The sequence below is a fragment of the Rhinolophus sinicus genome, linkage group LG10 (genome assembly GCF_036562045.2).
Source record: "Rhinolophus sinicus isolate RSC01 linkage group LG10, ASM3656204v1, whole genome shotgun sequence".
Lineage (NCBI taxonomy): Eukaryota > Metazoa > Chordata > Mammalia > Chiroptera > Rhinolophidae > Rhinolophus > Rhinolophus sinicus.
This window is the reverse complement of record NC_133759.1, coordinates 105,392,436-105,413,608: the sequence shown is the minus strand read 5'-3', so window position 1 is coordinate 105,413,608 and position 21,173 is coordinate 105,392,436. Positions and strand designations below refer to the sequence as shown.

Genomic DNA, 21,173 nt, shown 5'->3' with positions numbered 1-21,173 from the left:
TTAAAGGGTGGACTTATATTAGGAAAATAAGATGCTTAAACATAGAAAAAGAAATAGAGTGCCAAATGTTAATAACAAACACCTAATTTCTAAAAACTAAAGCTTATTTAACCACCAGAGTCAGCATATACACTAATCAGTACTTTTATTTGGAGATATATATACACTCTTCAAATCCATCTCTAACTACACTCTCTTTTCTAATTCTCTGAAGTGGAGAATTTCTTGGGTTTCACAAAGGAAGCAGGTCAGTCTGACTCTGTACTCCTAAGTGAGTCCATTGTCTTATTTCCCAAAACAAGCTGGAAGACAATTTGGGCATCTCTAGTCCAACAAATGCCTCCAGGAATGCGGTGGAGATAGGATCAGCCAAATAGCACAAATCCCCTGGGTGAGACCAGAAACTTGGGCGTGAGCTCAGGAGCCTTAATCCTGATCCCTGACAAGGGTACAATTCATTCTATAATAAATAAGAAAGGGAAACAGACTCGGCACCCAGACTTACTCCATCCCCCTTTTCCATTTCAACATCTCTACAAATCACTCCAGAGTGAAGGTGGGGCTCACACTCCTAACTAAAGTGGCCCAAACAGGGAACGGCCTTGCTGTGAAATCCAACTCGCACGAAAAAAGAAGATGGGAAAGAATAAAAATCCTTTCTTTGCCTTTTTGTTCTTCTGCAAGTTTCTGCCAAAACTTTAAAAAATGGCATTAGTCTATGTGCTTGTATTTTTCTATTCATATACCTTCTACCTACCACAGACTATCACACACACTCTCATATCATGTTTGTTTGTTTTTTTATTCTATTTCATTCTTTTCTTTCTCTGATTTTCTCCAACACTACCAGGCTGCAAGCTCAAAATAGGTGTTTTATAGCCCTACATTCAAGTATCAGTAAACAGAAAATTATAAATGTCTAATGACTATGTTGCACACCTGAAACTAATGTAGTATTATATGTCAACTGTAACTGAATGTTTTTTCCAATTTTTTTAAAATAGCAAATTAAACCCTGAACAGGAAAGAACGCTAAATGAGTATGTGTAGTCCACTTGGCAGGGAGTTTGGGGTGGAGGTAGGCCACCTGTCTTTTTAATAGCAGCTAGCAAATCCCCTTTCTTTGCCTCTGCTGCCTGCCTCCAAGTCACCAGACAGTTCCATCAAGTTGCTGATTTCCTGCGCTCACTACATAATTCTGCCTAGCCTGACATAAAGCCACCTAAGAATCCCTGTCCTCTCACTATTTCTAGATTTCTCCCCAGCCCTGACCACAAAGAGATGAGGGGTTAAGAGGTAACCACTGGAGGAGGAAGGGAAGAAGTTTGGGACGAACTTCTTGCAAAGTGGGGACTAATAGGGCTTCATTTATTGTTTCAGTGATTGCCTCAAAGCAGAACTGATCAATTCAAAGTAGCAGTATAAACAGACATAATCATTAATAAGACATGTTTCGTGGGAGGTATAGACGTGTGTGTTTGGGTATATGTGTACGTGTATGAAAGACAGAGGCTGAACTCCCTCACCATTTCTTCTTAATTACTTTTAAATTCAACAAGCATGAACGGAAAGGAACTATTGGGAAATAAGAAGAAAATGAGAAGATGGAAATAGAGTTTGTGTGGCAGATTAATTTTCAGGGGAGTTGGTTTAGCCCTTATAAAGTCAGCAGATCTGTCCACTTTTTAACCAACTTTTCATTTACCGTGTTCCCTGTATCAAGCTCATTAAACGTAAAACTGTAGCAGAGGAGGAAACAGAAGCAGTGGAAGGAAGGGTATGTATTCAAAACTACCTGAAATCTGAAGTAAGATGTCTTAAAAAGGCAGTATGTCAAATTGTGTTAAGAATCAGAGAACTGCAATAAACATAGGGGTGCATATATTTTTTCGAATATAATCAATAATGTTGTAAACATTCTATAGGGTGTCAGATGGGCACTTGTCTTATTAGTAAGACCATTTCATGGACGGTGTAGATGCCTGACCACTGCTCTGTACACCTGAAGCTGAAGCTGAATAATACTGAACAACTATAATTTAATATACATACAGCCACAGCAATTGTAACAGCTATATATGATGTCACAGGGGTAGTAGATTGGGGCCGTGGGTGGTTATCACTTTGTGTGGGATATAAATCTCTAACTATTCAATTGTTTGTACACCTGAAACTAATAAAAAAAAATCAGGGAACTTACAGAACCAATGGTATTGACTTTCTGTGGTGGGAAAATGTAACGCCTTGCACCTACTCCGTATGATTTACCTGAGGCATTTCCAAGCCCAGATCCTGTGAGTCCGATCCCAAACTTCTTTTTTTTCTCGTTTGTAAATTCCTTTCCAGCTTTACTTTTAATTTCAAGACCAAAGATGATTTTCACAATCAGAGGCAGGTTTCCCCAGAACGCCTTCAATTCAACTGCTTGGATCACTGCTTTATTTTTTTAAATAATTCTGTGTGAATCTGTGGAACAAAAACACAAAGTAACTTCAATGAAAACCATTAAAAACAAGCTGACCTTTCAAAAAACAAACATTAACAAAGACTACTTTAAAGAAGTACAAACTCAAGTGATTACAATATCAAGTGTTTGGTCCTAGCACCAACTATTCTATAATTCACCATTTTTTCCTTTATTTATTTCTAAAACAGGATTGGTCAATAAGCAATGTGCCACGTTAAAAAAACAAACAAACAAAAAACCCGGAAAAATTAACAAGCCCATTTTTCCTGTGATCTGAAAGATGTGTTATACTTAATGTTAAAGTAAAGCTCCCATTTACTTTATGTTGCATATAAGAGAACAATGTCTCAACATTTAATTCCATCTATTGTGTAATCATTACTGCTAAATTAATCAACATCTTAAATTACTCATAAAGCTACAAGAGCGATGAACACATAGTGGTGAATGACGGAATTTAACATGTCCTCTACATTAGACAAAATCATATTTGTAATGGTATACACATTATTCTTTGAGTTATAAGTGAAAGCTGTCCTTGAAGTAAGAATTATCCCAGTAAGTTTTTAAACGTGTACGCTGAGGGGGAAAGAAGAATAAAGACTGCTTTGCAGTGGTTTTAAGGGTTGAATTAAACAATGATTGCAAATCACTTGGCACAAGGTCTTGACTGTGGGAGAGACTTACATGTTAGCTCCCTTTTCCCTCCTCTGTGAAGGCCTTAATAGAAACTAAATAGCTATATCCATTTCATCATCTTTTCATAGATCAGTGGTCCTCAAAGTGTGATCCCAGGACCAGCAGCGTCAGCATGAACCTGGAAATCTGTTAGAAGTACAAAAGCTTGAGCCCCAGCCCAGACCTACTAAAGCAAAAACTCCGGGAGTGGGGCCCAGCTGTGTGTTTTAACAAAGCCCTCTAGGTGACTCGGACCCTCTCTAAAAGCTGAGAACCACTGCCTACACTGACCTCCTTGCTCTCATTCAGTCCATGTCCAGTATCATTTCTCCACGCCAGAACACTTCCACACAAATATAAAGAGCTCTATTCAACATGTGAAGAGTCAATTTGAGCTGAGTTGCCTTCTGTAGTCAACACATTCTCTGGGCTAGAAGGTTAGAGTGGCACATTATTTCAATTTCAAAGATCCCTTGCTGAACATGTAAGCGATAGTCAACAAGGGATGCGATCATTGTTCCACTTAATTAGATTAATAAACTGACGCCCATTTGTATTTCCTGGATCTTCACTGGGCTTTCCCCTCTGGTGGGTTGTCATTCCGAGCTCTCTGTTCTAGCCTAGGAAACACCATCATCAAGGGCCCAGCCTGGGCCTAGAAACAGAATTAACTACTGCTACCATCTAAGTGGATTGACACCAGCTCTGGCCGAGCTGCTCCTGATGTGGCCTCATGCCTTGGTCCTACTGCTGATATCTAGTCTCAGTCCTGACTCACTCTTCCTCTGATTCCGTGACAAACAAGGTCAGCTGCCTTTCCTAGACCTAGTACTTAGAGCCCAAAAAGGTATATGATTCAAGCGATGCATTCAACAAAGTGTCCCAGTGTAAGTCTGGTCTATAACCTGGATCTGGGGAAAAAGTTTGCTTCTCTGTAAAACCTAAAACTGACCCTTACTGGCAACAAGGTTGAGGACTCAAAGAGATTGAGTTCTACTCAACATCTATCTATTTGAATCCACTAAAGATACCATCTACCAACAATTTGGTTTATCAGGAAAATACTGAACAAACAAACAAAAAAGCCGAAAAGCTAGTTGTAGCTCTCACTTGAAAACTATACGAGTACAACATTGGGTGGGCCAACCTTTCTAAGCCTCATTCTTCTCATTTCTCTGGCTACCAAATTTTCCACGCCAGAACACTTCCACACAAATATAAATATTTATTTAAAATTGTATTTAGACACTTGGCCTCAAAGCAAACTTCAGTCAATGCAGTTAGCAAAAAGAACACTTATTTGAGAGACAGGAGACCTGGATTCCAGTTTTGATCCCATAATTAAAACTAAACAGACTTATGAACTGGAGCAAGTTACTTAAATTTTTGCCGTAGCTCCCAGACTGAGGGATTATAATTATTCTCCCTTAACTATGTAATAGGAATGTTATGAGAATTAAATGAGATATTAAATTAGGGTTCAGTAATAAATCTGAAAGGTGATTGTTATCAACAGACATATTTTGCCAATGCTTTCTTCTGTCCCATAACTAGTCCAGCTCAGACACTCAACATCTGTGACAGCTATTGGCAGCGAGGCTGAATGTTTTAAAGACACCCATTCCCAAGAGAGGGTCTCCACCATGTAAAGGGTTGAGCTCATTCGCCTGGGATAGTTCAAGGTCCTCAGTTTCTTCTAGGGTCTCAGGGAGCAGTGAACATAAATGGGGGAGGGCCAACTCTACCCCCTAAGCAGTGGGATCTCTTTTCATTGATAAATAAACTCTTCTGGTCTCTAAAACTAGTGACCCAAATTCACAACAAAGTATCTTCATCCCCGTTTTGCACCCATTTCCCAGAAATGCTTGCTCGGTACCATTCCAAACATATAGGTACCATTCCAAACATATATTGAGAAACAACCATGAACAACAAAATCCCCCACCTGAAAGTGGAAGAAAACATAACTAAATAAAGGCTTCTACAGCAATTACCATTACCCGGACTCTTCCATAAGATACACGGCTCCGAAACTATCCCCTATACCAGGGAGCCATCCACAAGGGTACGTTAGTGCTTAGATGGCTGAGGAACCTGAGGAAGGTGTAAGGACTTGCTTTTCAGGGTGCCTTCACACTTCTTTGGGCTCCCGAATATTCCTCTTTTCCTCAAAGCTTTGATACTAACGTACATAAATAGCAATAATCTAATTTCCTACTGTGTGACCTGAGGAATATTGGCTCCAAGGAATGTTAGACGGTTATTCACAAAAAGGGTTGTTGACGTTTGGAAAACGCTGTATTAAACAAAACTGTTATACTGCATTTATGCAGGACTTCTTGGAAACTTTAAGGTGTAAGGCGCATTACAGATCACCAAGAGATGAATAAAACATGTCATTTCCCAAACTTATTTGATCATAAAATCCTCCACTCTGCCCTCAAGCTGACCTCAAGACTAGTGTTTCTTACCAAAACAAAACAAAAACAAACAAAAAAACTAGGGGAAAGGCTAAATTATTTCCCCTTACTTCCTTTTATTCACAGCTCTGGCTCACCAGTTCCCACCAGTTTTGTTTCTCAAGGGAGAGAAGACTGTGGTCCATCAGAAAGAAATAATCTTTACCAATGGATTTTCTATCAGGGCTCCTTCAAAACTACTGAATAGCTCGTAGGCACAGGAAGACACTCTGGTAAGAGAACCAGCTCTGAAGCAGTGAGACGGGGCAAAGGATTGATTGATAAGCAGCAATGGCACCACTTGAAGACACCAGAACTTCCTTCAATCGCTTTCACAGCCATTTCCACCGGGCCCTCCTAGTTTTCTTGGTTCTCCGTTTGAAAGAATGTAGAGGCTTACTATGCACATCAGGCAAGGCAAGAGGTAAAGACAGATGATAAGGTCAAAGACCTTCTTACAAAGGCTCCCCTCTGGGACTGCTCAAATCATTAATCCAAACGTTCAAAGCCAAACCCACGAGCTGACTGGTGTGCCCCAGGCAGCTCACACACCTCCAAGCGCTACTCAATTGTGCGCTTTTGAATCTGAGAGTTTCTTCTGATCCCTGAGAGTCCACTACAGAAAAAGGTTGACAAGAAGAGAAACAGAAACCTCTTTATAAATGTAAATATCTTAGGAATAGCAGGTACTGTACCTGACGGTTGCAATCCTCACAGCTCCTGCTTCACCTGGCCTTGGCTTAGGCCCTGCTCTCTCAGTAACTCGAGGGAACTGGTCCCTCACAATGGTAAGCAGCACTCAGAGTCATCCAACATGCATCAGAGGAGATGCTCAAAGCATTTTTACACACCATCAGGATGGTTATTATCCAAAAAAATGAAAAATAACAAGTGTTGGTGAGGATATGGAAAAATTGGAACCCTTGTGCATTGCTGGTTGGAATGTAAAATAGTGCAGCTGGGAAACAGTGTAGCCATTCCTCAGAAAGTTACACAGACTTACTATTAGGTTGATGCAAAACTAATTGTGGTTTTTGCAATTATTTTCAACCTTTTAAACCGCAATTACTTTAGCACAAACTTAGTACTATGATCCAGCAAAACCTGTCTGGATATGCACCCAAAATAACTGAAAGCAGGGACTTAAACAGATACATGTACACCCACGTCCAGCATTATTCACAAGAGCCAAAAGGTATAAACAACCCTAGTGGCCATCAACAGATGAATACAAAAACAAAATGTGGTACATACACACAACAAAATATTATTCGGCCATAAAAATAAAATTCTGATACATGATACATCATGGATGAACCTTGAAAACATTATGCTAAGTGAAATAAACCAGACACAAAAGGACAAATATTATATGAGTCCACTTACAGGAGGTGCCAGAATAGGCAAATTCAGAAAGATAGAAAGTAGAATAGAGGTTACCAGAGGCTGGGAGAGTTAGTGTTTAATGGATACAGAGTTTCTATTTGTGATGATGAGAATGTTCTAGAAATAGACAGTGGTGATAGTTACACAAGACTGCCACGGCAATTAATGCCACTGAATTGTACACTTAAAAATGGTTTAAGTGGAAAATTTTATGTTTATTTTACCAAAATTAAAAATATTTTAAAAAATTTGTTTGTGGTAAGAAATGCCAACACATTTATACTGTTACATAATTAATATATCGTGGTTTATTTTGCTCTTTCCTGACCTTTGCTGGTTCACGCTCATCATTTCACATTGTCTTTAAACTGTACCAGATCCACAATGAGGTAGTAACTGCCCTGACCCCTAATTTAAATAAATCATTTCTTTTGAGGCTTAATCCCCAACTAAAGTTGAAAGAAAGGGAAGAGAGGGGAGAGAAAGGGGAGATAGAGGGAGAAAGGAAGGACCAGTGACTTGGTCATTTCAAAGTATATCCCATGCGTATACCCCAGGAGACCCCCTAGTTTGGCAAGACTCCTCAGCAGACCAGACCCACCCACCACAGATTCCATCCATTCTGCTACACTTCATATGTCCCACTCAATAAGTCCTCTCCTTCTGAAAACTATTCAGCAAAAGACAAGCTGAACAGTCCTTCCAATGATTACTAAATCTAGCCACTACCTGTTTTATGGTGCAGCAGAAACCAGAGAGCCCCAAATCTCCACACCACTGAGGAAGCAGAGGCTGCCTATGCAAAGAACACACTGGAGGAAAGGTGAGGCCATGTTCTCCCTGTGTTATGTAATATAAACCCTGTGACTACAACTGCCGGTGAATAGCTATTCTCTACCCTTCAACAGCAGTTCTCCGAACTCCAAAATTTAGAAAACAGGCAAGTAAACGTGAAACTAGATGGTGATAGTTTATGTGAGGAATTATTAGCACAAGATCCCCACTATTTATTTTCTAAATCCTAATGCTGCTGGTCTTTAAGGAGGGAAGATAAAGGAAAGAGGAGAGAAATGAGGGCGAAAACCTATCTTTTCCCTCAGATTGGGAGAGGAATGGGCATTTTCCTAGCCAAGCAGTACTTACCATGCATGACCTTGTAACAGCAGTGCTCCTTCCGCCATACCACACAGTGAACTCTGTCCCTGGGTCAATGCAATAGTCTCCTTTTATCCTCACACTACAAGAGTTTACAGAATATGGGGGATGAGCTAGGTTTGCCACAAAAATTAAAGTAATTGAAACCACATTTTACTGAGAACCCAGAGGAGCTAAGAAAAGATACTAAATCTCAAAAGTGATCTCTTCTTGGAATGCTCTCTTGGAAGAACACATAAGACAGCTCACAATTTTATTCAATTCCTTTCCAAAGGTTTCACCCAACTTTAATCTTTGGGCTACAGAAACAACATATGGGAGCTTAATTAAAACACTTCGGGAACCAATAAGGAAGACCATTAAAGCAGGTTTTTGGATCAATGTGAGTTGAATGGGAAGAGCTACTTTTTATTTCTGAAAACTATCAACTACAAGATATCAGGGGCTTTCTGCAGCCTTGACACCCGCCAATTAAGTTGTTCAGGGCACAAGAATAAGAGCATGGGACAATTTTAGACAGAAGCAAAGAATGCATTTCTAACCCCAGCCACACTTGGTTACCACTGGCAACAAAATATTCACTTTATATTTGTGTAGCTGTTTACAGATCACAAAGCATATTGCTACACCCTGTCCTTTCATAAAACAACTTGGTGAAGTAGTCAAGGGAAGTATTAGCATCATTACAACTCCCCACCCTTTGTCCAACCGTTTTTATATTAGTAAAAGAAGTTCAGCAAGGATAAGAGATTTGTCCAAGGTCATTCAGTAAAAGGATGCCTCTATTCCAACTTATCATCAGACACCATCTCCACCCTCAGTGCCTCAAAGACCATTTCTAGAGGACATCCAAATCTGCATTTTCATCCTAAACACGCAAGCACGAACTCTCTCATCTGAGACACAGGTGTTTCCATGTTCGCTCACATGCCACCTCCCCATCCCAACATTTGCTGTTCTGCAGTAGTACCATCGCTCTCAGACATCCAGGGTGGAACACTGATCTTAGCCCGGACTCTTTTCCTCATCCTCCCCACTCAAGTTTAAATCATGCCTGTTCTCTGTAACACAGATCAACTGACAGCCTCCCTTGTAGTGAGCACACAGGCATCTGTTTGACTTGGCCCTTCCCACTTTCTCAACCTTACTTGGACCTCATCATTTTATGTTTACCATTCCAATATTTGCCTACAGATTTTCCTGCCTCCAGCCTCTCCCTCTCCAGTTCTTCTGCCCCATTATAAATTATTCTCCCTAAACCACCACATCATATCAGCACTGTGTTCCTAAGTTTGCAGCAACTCCAAAGCATCTCTTGGATAATGCTCAAGATACTCAGACACAATGAAACTATCTCTCCAACCCCATCTTCCATTACTCTTCTATAACACTAATATTTGCTTGATCTTTCAATTTCCCCCAAATCCGTGAGGGACTTTCAATTCCCCTCCGCTCCACTAAGGAGCTCCAACAGCGAGACTCTGGCCTTGTATGCCTTTGCTCACAACGTTTTCCTTCTTCCTCATCCTCCCCAACCCCTGGCCTCCACTGCCAGATTGTAAAACCTCCGAGAATGATCATTACACCTCATGTCTATTTCACCACAGTGCACGCCAAAAGCAACGCCTTGCCCAGCACACACATCCAGACAAAGCTGACTGACAATGAACGAGAAATCTCAAGATCACAGGCCCTTCTGAATAAGGAGATGGGGTGTGAGGTTCTTCATACACAAAGAGGACATTACACAGAAGTCAGTCATTTAATATATATTTATTGAGCATCTTTTACGTGCTCTGAGTATCGTGCAGTAGCTTGATAATTTGTCTTGAACCACTGTAGTATCATATGGCAAAAATATTTAAAACCGTACTCCTGAATTTTCTTCTAAATTTCCAGGAAGAGTGCTGTTTGAAGTTCAGTTACTTTTAAAGACCTGAGATAATTCTTGTTTAGGGAGGAGATGGCAGAGAAAGGACAAGGATTAAAACTTATTTAAACCAACTGAACCCAGGCACGGGACTGATATGTTACTCTGGTGTCTCTCTCTCTCTCTCTCTCTCTCTCTCTCTCCTCCCCCCCTTCCATCCCTCCCTCCCCCCCACACACACACTTTTAATTAAAACAAAATATGTAATACAAGTTGAGGTTGGAGTTTTAAAGAATCATTTCATTTTCTGAGTTGTTCAGCAGCAGCATAAAAGCAGACAGTGTTGAAGGAAAGACCACACTTGGGCCACACAACAAGATTCCAGGCAAATACCCATCACAGGACATACCCTAACTTTGGTTCTGTTATGAAGGATCTGGGCTCTTCTCCTCCCTCCTTTCTCAGATTTGACACTTCTCAAAAGTAGCATGAATGGGGCCGGCCCGGTGGCTCAGGCGGTTAGAGCTCCATGCTCCTAACTCCGAAGGCTGCCGGTTCGAATCCCACATGGGCCAGTGGGCTCTCAACCACAAGGTTGTCAGTTCGATTCCTCGAGTCCCGCAAAGGATGGTGGGCTGTGCCCCCTGCAACTAAGATTGAACACGGCACCTTGAGCTGAGCTGCTGCTGAGCTCCTGGATGGCTCAGTTGTTTGGAGTGTGTCCTCTCAACAACAAGGTTACCGGTTTGACTCCCGCAAGGGATGGTGGGCTGTGCCCCCTGCAACTAGAAAAAGCAACTGGATCTGGAGCTGAGCTGCACCCTCCACAACTAAGACTGAAAGGACAACAACTTGACGTGGAAAAAAGGCCTGGAAGTACACACTGTTCCCCAATAAAAGTCCTGTTCCCCTTCCCCAATAAAATCTTTAAAAAAAAAAAAAAAAAAAAGTAGCATGAATGTAGAGACAATTTTGAAATTCCCTTCCAATTCCTTCCTACTCTGTGAAATGGGCACCAGACTACAGAACAGCTGGTACAGAGGTTACAGCACAGAGAGATGATGAATATAGTTTTGAGGTCATGTCTTTCAACACTGAGAAAGGCTGGCTGCCTCTGTGATTCTAATCCTCCTAAAAGGCTTCCTCTATGAGAAGCAAACTCTAGATTCAAGATAAAAGGTTTTCCTTTATCATTGAATATTTGGAACTTCATTCCAGATTCGCCCTTGCCTTCTTTTATTTGTAAATACAGGAATTCCCCTTCTTACTTTGCAAGAATATTGTGCTTCACGATAATACGTAAAGTGTCTAGCTCTGGCACTAAACAGACAATAAGTAGTGGCTGATTTTATTTTCAGATTCCTTCCTTGGTATAAGATTTTCCTGGGTTGTTGCTGCTAACTGAAGTTATGAACCCAAACTCAACTCAATCTCAGATTGTCTAAATTCCACACTTAATTATCACAAAAACCCAACTGCCTGGAACGAGGGTGAATAAGGGATACGCAGGCAACACAGGTCATTTAACACCCTTGCCCTGGCTTTATGAGGGTGAACGTCAATTATGCTGGTTTAATCAACAAAAGGATCTTTGGGTTCACAAAGTAATTCACAAAGCTGCAAACCAGTATCACCATAAAGAATCGGCAGATACATTATAGGGGAAAGGGCTTCCTCAGAGAGATTACTGCGCTTATTGTTCAAACAATTACACACGATTTATCTCTTTTTATAGTTATACTATATATATAGTTTATAGTCACCATAGATTTTGGGCAACTCAGGGAATGGACCTATAGAAAATTTATCTTTATATCTACAATACCTTACAGTTTCTAATAAACATACATGCAGTTTAATCTATGCCATACTTGTCTCAATAGGGTTCTGAATAAATCAAACAAAGGAAGCTGACTATTTCAACTGCTGGGAAAACACAGCTTTGAATAGAATCAGCAGCTATCAGACAAGTACAAAGTGTAACAAGAACCTGGTCCGACCCTCCTATCAGACACTCAGAATTCTTATATCCCTCCAATCTGAGGAAAGAATAAAATTCATTTACAGTAACTCATACATTTTTAACTTGGGAGTTTGGACAACCAGCAAATTATTATGCTAATATATAAGACACAGTCCTAACAAGTTCACTCTACCAGGCGTACATATATTTTAAAACAAAAAGACAAAATTAGCTGATTTAAGATTTAAAGCAAAAGTCTCAAACTGTACTGCAGCCACAAATCAATGCCTACATATGGGTTTTTTTCAGCACGTTAATGTTTCCAAAAAATAAATTTTAATTGTCAGCATTTAAATTGGAAATTTCATATAAAGTTTCTTAATCCTGTTATCAAATGCCACTCTCTTAGGGGAAAAAAAATTAGATGTAACAACACTGGATACAGATTCCCAACAAAATCACTTCAATTGAAATCCGAGTTATCCCTTTAAACTGGACTGTGCTCTCCAGCTTGCTCCAATCTCCAGCCAGTCCCATTTTACAGATGGGGAATCTAAGCTTAGAGATTCTCAAAACCACAGAGCTAGCAAAAAGTTTGGGAATATAGCTAACTCCAGGACTTGCACTCTTAACCATTCTGCAACTTGACCTCCAAATAAAAGGTAGTTAACGTTAAAAGAGATATTTAAAAGACCTGTACATGAAGTTTATACCTGCTTTGTTCACAACAGCCTAAAATCTGGAAGCAACCCAAATATCCAATGGACAAATTGTGGTACGTCTATACAATAACAAGTATTCAACTGTTACTCAAAAAGACGTGAATAAATCTCAAAAGCATTAAGTAAAAGCAGCCAGACTCAAAAGACAACACATCCTATGACTGCATTTATATGAAATTCCAAAAAAGACAAAACCATAGGCATAGAGAGTAAAATTTGAAAACTCGGGGCCAGGGGTGAAGAGCAGCATGAGGAAACTTTTCGCAGTGATGGAAATGCTCCATATCATGACTGCAGAGATGGTTAGATGACTGCATATATGTGTCACAACTGAAAATTGGGTACATTTTATGTAAATTATACCTCAATAAAGCTGCTTTTAAAAAGACGTTGTTTAGAAAAATTCTATAAAACCACTGAGAAGAGTCTAACCATCTCCACCTGGGAAAGTCTGGGAAAGCTTCAGGAAGAGGTGAGCTTTGAATTGATCTCATCATAGAACCATTTTAAGGTGCATAAGAAGCAGAAAACACGGTATATAAGCAGTCACATTCTGCACTGTCTTTATGAGAAGTAGCATCTCTGAATACAAAGGAAAATGCTTCATAAAAGGAAAGAGATGGATAGAGATGGATAATTAGTATTTGAATAGGTATCAAAGACAAGTTGATCCTACAAGATTTCCCAAGAGGGACTCACCTCAGACATATATTGTTGTTCATACGCAAAAGCAGCAGATAGTGTGAAAGAAGTTTTGTTTTTAAATAAAGCAAAAGGAAAAGGAAGAATCAAAAAGGGGAAAAGGCACTCAAGGGAATAAAGGTGGAATGAAGACGAGGAGGTGAAATAAAGACTAGGGGCACACTGGGTCAGAATCAAAGGTACCTTGGTACCGACAGATTAGAAGAGAGAAGGGAAGCGTGTCAGAACCTGAGGGATTAAAAGTAAACGTAAAAACTGGGGAAAAAGACCAACCAAAGTCAGAGCTACAGAGAAAAGAGCCCAGAGACTTGACGGCAGGCCCAGGAGAATTAGCGGATAAGGAGAAAGAAAGTTCTTTCCTCCTAAATCTCGCAAAGTAGTCTCCTCCCGCGCGTCCATCTGCTCCTTCCCACCCCCAGTCCCCCACCCCCTTAGGTGAAGCCCTCTCACACCCAACCCCATCCCACACGCTTTGCACACTTTTTATACCTCCTGGACTTAACGAGAATGCTTCCTTCACTGGTCTTCAAAACCCAATTCAAATGCCACCTTTTCTGTGGAGCTTCTCCAACTTTCCCAGGCAGTTAGTAGTCCCTCTTCCATATTTTCAGAACATGTTGTTCTAAACATTATCACAATGTTGAGCTGCAATGTCTGTCTCCTCTACTAGTCTACGGGCAGCTCCAAAAGTGGATTCGATAGTAAGAAGGAAAACGCTTACTAAAAAGCAGTTCCAAAAACTGTCAAGGCCATCACATCTTACACAACACACGGAGGACGCTAGGAGCCTTGCTGTTTGAAGGGAATTCTACAAGCGCATCTTTTGAACAAGAGTACATCCACCCTACCCCTGGTTCTTCCCCAAACCGTCCAGGACTTGCTCTGAAGTCTGATTTCTGTAATGCGTCTCATTTTCTCGGTGCATGGCAAACAGAATTGAGAAGACAAACTGCATGAGGAACGGCGTGTAGCAAAGGAGTGGCTTCCTCTAAAAAAGGCTCACCTTAAACTCTCAACGGCAGAAGACTTTACTGAAGAAAATGAGCAACAACAAGAATCTGAAGAGAACTGGAGCAGGACAAGAAGTCAGCAAGCTCATGACTTTCATGGGAAACTGTCAAAGTCAGCAATACCCAGAGATAAGTGACAACATGACTTTGTAACAAAAGCTGTGAAAGTGGTTTTGGTATTAAAAGGACAAAATGACAGGCTGATCAGTTGCTGGGAATAAGCAGGGAGTGACTAGTTTAGAAAGTTGTTTAGGGAAGAGTGTTTCAGTATAGATTTTGGAAGAAATGTCATGAACTGGTGAAAAGGCAAACAAGGCTTGGCTGGCGACGGAATGGGGTGGTACTGCAGTCACAAAGAACCACTGCATTCCCCTGCATCAAACTCGAAGTCTAGCCCTCCCCACCGTGGTGAATCAGAATTACTAGCAAGAATGATTTTATCACAGTGCTTCCTTCCAAAAGGGGACCCTGATATATAGATGAACAATTATCCCAAACTGCTAAGAAATGAGATTCCTCTCACATTTGCCAAGTGTGCCAAGAGCCAAACACAAATCCAAAGGACAAAGGACAAGGTTTTTTTGTGCCTGGAAGGAGTATTCAACAAGGCTAACCAATGGAATTTATCTGACAAAAAAGTTAAAAGCATTCAAGGGATTTTTTGACATCACCAAAATAGCCTCTATATAAACTTTGTTAAAAAGGGTCAGTTTTTAAACGAAGGCTTTCTATTTGCGCAGATGGTGATTAATTCCTCCCTTCCAACTAAGAAAAGTCCAACATCTCTACTAACAGCAGACTGGCTTTATTACCTTCCAGATAAACAGTTTTTAGCATCATTTATTTAAACAGTTCAGAAGCACTAAAAAGTGTTCAGAGACAGGGGGATATAGAAATACGAGGCCGACTCTAACCTTAAGGAGCTCACCTGTTAAATGGTAGAGAAATACTGTAGAGTAAGGCAAGTGCTAAAAAGATTAGCACTAAGAAGCAATAAAGCCAAGAGAAAATCGAATCCAGATTTGAGAGGTGGTTCCAAGCAGCCCAAAGTGTTAGCATACATATTCAAAGTGCAAGAGCTGAGAACACAATTTCCCAATATCCCTCTGTGAGACAGAAAATATCATTAATCTTGACCATTACAAATTAATAAACTGAGTTACCCACAGTCACCAAGCCAAACAGTAGGTTAACTAGAACTAGAAAGTAGACAATACAGTTTTAGGTTAAAATATGTTTTCCTTTCTAAACTTTCAGACTTGCACTTGAAATCCAGTTCACATAAAAAAAAACAACGGGAAAATATCACATTAAAACAAAGAAAAAAGCTGACAAATTAAGGATTTGCCTGTGTGATATTTTCAGGTTAAGGCATCTCTGCTTCAGTGGGCACTTAGCATCACTTGACATTTTCCAAGGAGGTGTGGTGCAACCTGTATCTTTCTGGGTCTGATTTGAAAAAGTATCCTACCCTACTTAGGTAATTCTATAAATATCTCAGGCACCAGCATAATCAATGTGGCTTCCAAATGAATTATTTTATATACTATATGTACATATACATATACACACATATGTATAAACACGTGTATATATATACACATATATGTATGTATATATGAGCTAGCTGTGTTGACTCATCACTTGACTAACAGCTCTTGAAACAGCTATACGAGGTTTTGTAAGGAATGATATGATAAATGCACTTTTAAACTTCAATGGGACCATACCCTTGAATATGTTAAGGTTCTTAGGTATCATATCTTAAAGCCAAAGTTTTTTCATTCTGAACGCATTTCTTAAATAGAACTTAATATTCCAACGTTCATTTGAAATGTGTTTTCAGGAAAACATCTATTTGCAAATGAAATAAAAATATAGAATACAAGGTTGCCATGTGCTCTAATTCTAAAAATTCTCCAAGGCAGGAGATATATACATGATGCACATGCTCAAATATTAATTCAAGTGCATGTTTATGTTCTGCAATATCTGACATCAAAGTACTCAGAACCCAGTGACTGATGTCAGGAAACAGGGTTTGACCAACTAACTACAGCCTTCAACCACAGGCTGCTCTTGAAAATAAAGTTTTATTGGAATATGGCCCCAAACATGTTATCCATGGTTGTTTTCATGCTACAGTTTGCAGAGCTGAGTCATTGTGACAGAGACTATACGGACCACAAAAACCTAAACATTTAAGATTTGACTCTGTACAGAGGAAGCCTGTTGACCCCTACCTTAGAATCATCGGAACCAATGGTCTGACAAATTTATGTCCAGCCTAAGAGTTTATCTACCCTGGAAGATGAACTGAAATATGGTGAAAAAGAATTCTGCCCAAAAAAAATCCAAGTAGAAACCCACATGGAACATTTGCTGATTCAAAGTCACAAAACTGTCACTCTTAACTAAAAAATAAACTGTAAAAGCAATCATAAAGTAAACTTTAAAAGCGACTGGTCCTCTCAATCTTTTAAAAACCGCACTGCGTTAAAGAATCAACATAGAAGTTCATCATACCTGTACTGTCACTTGTACTTAGTTAACCACCACCAGGAACCATACTAGTTGTTCCTTTACTCCTTACGCTAACATCCAAGAACCCACACACAATGAATGAACTAATAAACTAACTAGGACAAAGTCTTTGTAAAAGTTTCTTTTCCCTTGCCATGACAGACAGAGAATGGGATGGCAAGTGGAGCATACAAAAATCTCTTCTTCTGGATGTAGTTAGCCTCTTCTTTGCTTACGAACTTAAAAACCCCAAAGATGCTAGATCAGTCATATAAAAGAATTACACCCAAGTAAGTTCTAGCGGATCTATTTGCCATTCTTAGAATAAGAGGGGAAAAAATAAGCTAATGTTTTTATTTGCTGTTAAAGTTATATTTAAGTACTGAAGTCTACCACCTAAACAGGGATTATATTTTTACGTACCATTCTTAACAGAACTGTGAATCAACCATGTCAAATTAATAGAGAAACTGATAAATCATTTATTTACCAATTATTTTTTCTCCAGTTAACAAAATAGTAGACAATGCAAATACCTAAATGATACAGTCAACTCTTGAACAGCCCTCGCATGATATATCTGAGGCATGTTCCTACCCCTAAGTGCTTAACCAAAGATGCATCATCAACAGCCTGGTACCTTTGACAATACCAATGTAGTCACAGGTTGTAAGTTGATGTTAACATAAAGTTAAATTAAGCATTTAATAAAGCCAACAGGATGCCGAAACAATTAAAGTACAATTAGTGATTTTGTAACTACTCAAACCATTTCCCCCTTCTTCCGTGGTGTTTCTCCTAACTATTTTGGATTTAAAAAGACAACTGGAAAAAATATTTAAAGTGCAATCAAGGGACAGTTTACCACAGATAACAAGATTTACCCAGAAAGTCTTATTTTCTGCTTTTTAAAAAGTCAGATCTTGATCCTATTTCTCACCTGCAGGTTATTATTCGCAAGACAACGTCCTAAAGAACCTTCAAACCTAACGTAATTTTCTCATTAAGTTCATTTACACGAGCTACCAATGTGAAGGGGGCAAATTAAGACTAGGGGTTGGGGGTGAGAGACTGATCTTTAGAAGGTATCTTGATGAAAAAATGGAAACCCCGACAAGCCCTTAACTTTGTCTGTTTTCCTAGTCCTGGTTTTCTCGGTGCAAAATCCAGAAAAGCAGAACTTCCTCCTCCCTGTCTGACTCTATCTGAGGCCTGGTGTAGAAATTCAGACCTCTAGTTATCCAAGTACCTTCTTAAGGTAGTCTTAAAGCTCAAGTCCGCTCAGAAACAGCGAAAGGTTTACTATCTTGATTTAGAGGTCAGTTACAGGGTTTGGCAGCCCGGCTTGTCAGGAAGCGTAGGGCCGAGTAAGAGCGAGAATCCAGAGACTGAGCTCCATCTAGTCCCAGGAACCACCCCCAGGGGCGGCTGGACTGCCCTCGGTACTTCCCTGCCTCCTCTGCTCGGGTGGGGAGAGCGGCGGGTCGGGGTGAGGCTCCCCTGAGCTACTTCCTGGTCCGATCGGACTCGCCTTCGGACACCCGAAGCGCCCCCAGCCCGGCTCCCTCGCCCTTTGCCCTGTCTCCTCCCCTCTCAGGGACCCACCACCACCGGTCCCCTCCCATCTAACATGGCCGCCCCACCCGGCCCACCCCCGACACAGCCTAACCAATTGGGGTCCCGCGGCACCGCCTCCCCTACGCCCATTGGTGAGACTGCCCCCGTCTGCCTGCCCTATTGGACGGCAAGGCCTGCCACTCCTCGTCGAGGGCTCCGCCTCCGAGCAGCTTCAAGCTGCTTTGAGAAGACATATAAACAAATCCCGGGAGGGAGGCCCCTCTTGCCTATCGCTGGGGCGGGGACGGAAAGGGGGATCAACTACGCCCGAGACACCCCTGCCTGGACCCCTCTACCCCCAGCCAGAGCTTCCCCGTCTCCTGCCAGCCCGGTTCCAACCTTTGTGGCTCCGGCCCTTACTCACACGCCCCTCTCTCTCCTCCTCCCCCGCCAGCCTCGCTTCCCCTCCCTTCCCCGGCCCCTCCCACCCGCTCGCTTCTCTGACAGGCCGGTTGCAGGCAGCCACGGCCCCGGGCTCTGAGGCAGCGGTGAACGAGCTGGCGGCCCGGCAAGGCGGACGCCCGGTGCTGCCCATCCCTGGCCTAGCCTGCCTCCCGCCTGTGGGTCCCGTCTACCGCCGCCCCGCGCTTTTATATAACTCCCGGGCCGAGGGTGGGGGAGGGGGCCTGGAGCCCCCGTGATCGGCAGGCGGCAGCCTGCGGCCCGCGCGCCCCTAGACTCGGCCCTGGTCCCGGCCCCCGCCCCGTGCCGGCCCGGCTCAGAGCCCCGGCGCTGCTGCCTCCTAGGCCAGCGGCCCTCCTCCGCCCCCCGCCTGGCTCGTCCCCCAGCCCAAGCCCTTGCGGGCTACGGGCTGCAGGCAGCGGCGCTCACCTGTGGGTGTGGGGTGGCTCAGGGGCTGGGTCCGGTTCCGCTGCAGGGGCCGCGGCCCCTCTCCATGCTGCCTCGGGTTTGTTTTGTTTATGTCCTTCCTGACGGGTTCCCGGAAATCGCGTGACTCGCCCCCCTCACGTGGGCCGCGGCGAGGAGGAGGAGGGAGGCGGGGGCCCGCCGGCCTCCGGCCAATCGCAAAGCGTTCTACAGCCCGGCCAATGAGGAGCTCGGCTCAGCAGGCACCCCTGTCACATGACGCCGGAGGGGCGGGTTGCCGGGATAAACCAGGAAGAAGGGGGCGGAGCGTGGACTCCGCGCCCGCCACTGCAGCGTGGGCGGGGGCCATCTCTGACTTCCAGCCCCACGCACGTTGTAGAGGATGTTCGTTCACGGAGGCTTTTCACATGCAGCGTTTTGTCTCATCGCTCAACTACGCGGTTGGGCCTGACGTGTCCGTATGCCCATTTTACAGTTCAATGAAACTTGAAGGGAACTACGGGAACAGAGGGCATTAATTAGAAGGGGGATTGTATCGACTTTGTTTTATAAATATCCTACCCATCTGAATGTAATTCACTGAGAGACTGACCTTGCCTTCAGTCGTTCAACTAGTATTCACTCCACTAATTCATTCAACTAATGGTCATTGTGCCCCAGACACGGGGATAATCAGATTGCGTGCACCCTTAAGAGAGACAAGACCTTTACACAAACTATACTACTAGAAGCGCTTGGATGGAAAAAGCCTTCGTAACACGTGGGCTTGAAGTTTTCTTGTGCTTCCTAATCCTATTAATAGCGATAGCGACCCTTTATCATTGAAGGGGTACTATGTGGGGGACTTATTGCCTCAGTTATTCCTACAAGCTCCTGCAATGGTAATACACCAATTTTCAGACAGGGAAATTAAGGCTCAGAGGGGTTAAGTTAAACTTAAGGTCAGGCAGCTAGTAAATGACCCAGCTATCACAGCCTGTGTTTCCAGACTACTTTTCTACTTCTGAGCACAGAACAGAAATCTGATTTTAGTAAGCATAGGGAATGTAGGATTCGGGGACTGAAATGCTTGGCCAGGTTCCTTCAGGATGCGTTTTGTCTTAGGAGTAACCGACTTTGAACACGTAGCTCTTCTTTGCATTGATCTAAGGAAGGTGTATAATGTCAACGTCAAAGCAAAGAACTTGGGAGTGCAAAAGACTTCTATAACAAGCTTCAGAAGGACAGGGACTCAGTGTGTTGTTTGTCCTCTACCTTTATCCAGGTTTATCCTCTACCTGGCACACAGGCAGTCATTAAATACTGGCTGAATAACAACCTGGATTTGGATCCCTGCTCTCTACCACATGTGAACCAGCACAAATTATTCGATTTCTGCAAGGCTCCTCTATAATATGTACCTCATGGGGCTGATGGTACTTATCACTGAGAATTCAGTGAAAAAATTCATATAAGCTCTTACCATAGTACATTACGTATAGTGAACAATTAATGAATGGTAGTACTATTACTGGATTGTTTCAAACACATCCTAGATCTACTGTAGATGAAATAGCAAGTAAGGATAACTCCAGACTTTAGCAGCTCAACATCCACTAAAATAGTACTTCTGTACACAATATTAGTAGGAAGATATATGTAAATACCTAAGAGAAAAGTAAATCTCACTTCTGCATCCTTCAAAATGCCATAAGATCTCAATACCCAATGAAGGAATATTTTCCCTACTGCACGGTAAATAGCATTTTTTTTCTTTTTTAAGTCTAACATATACATTCTAATTTTCCATATCA

The 21,173-nt window shown here is 41.9% G+C and overlaps 1 protein-coding gene across 3 annotated transcripts in view; it reads right to left on the bottom strand.

Annotated features, from left to right (window-relative positions):
• Positions 1-19,525, bottom strand: part of CREBRF (CREB3 regulatory factor) — a 52,472-nt gene extending 32,947 nt beyond the window's left edge. For 2 of the 3 annotated variants that reach the window (XM_074313903.1, XM_019741404.2), the window contains exons 1-2: positions 19,384-19,525; positions 2,269-2,466 (exon numbers count right to left, since the gene is read on the bottom strand). In XM_074313903.1, the coding sequence (XP_074170004.1) occupies positions 2,269-2,277 (9 nt within the window). In that variant the 5' untranslated portion in view covers positions 2,278-2,466; positions 19,384-19,525. Of the gene's footprint in view, positions 1-2,268; positions 2,467-10,424; positions 10,666-19,383 lie in introns of all 3 variants that reach the window. The other variant, XM_074313904.1, reaches the window with a different exon arrangement.
• Between the last annotated feature and the right edge of the window lie 1,648 nt (positions 19,526-21,173).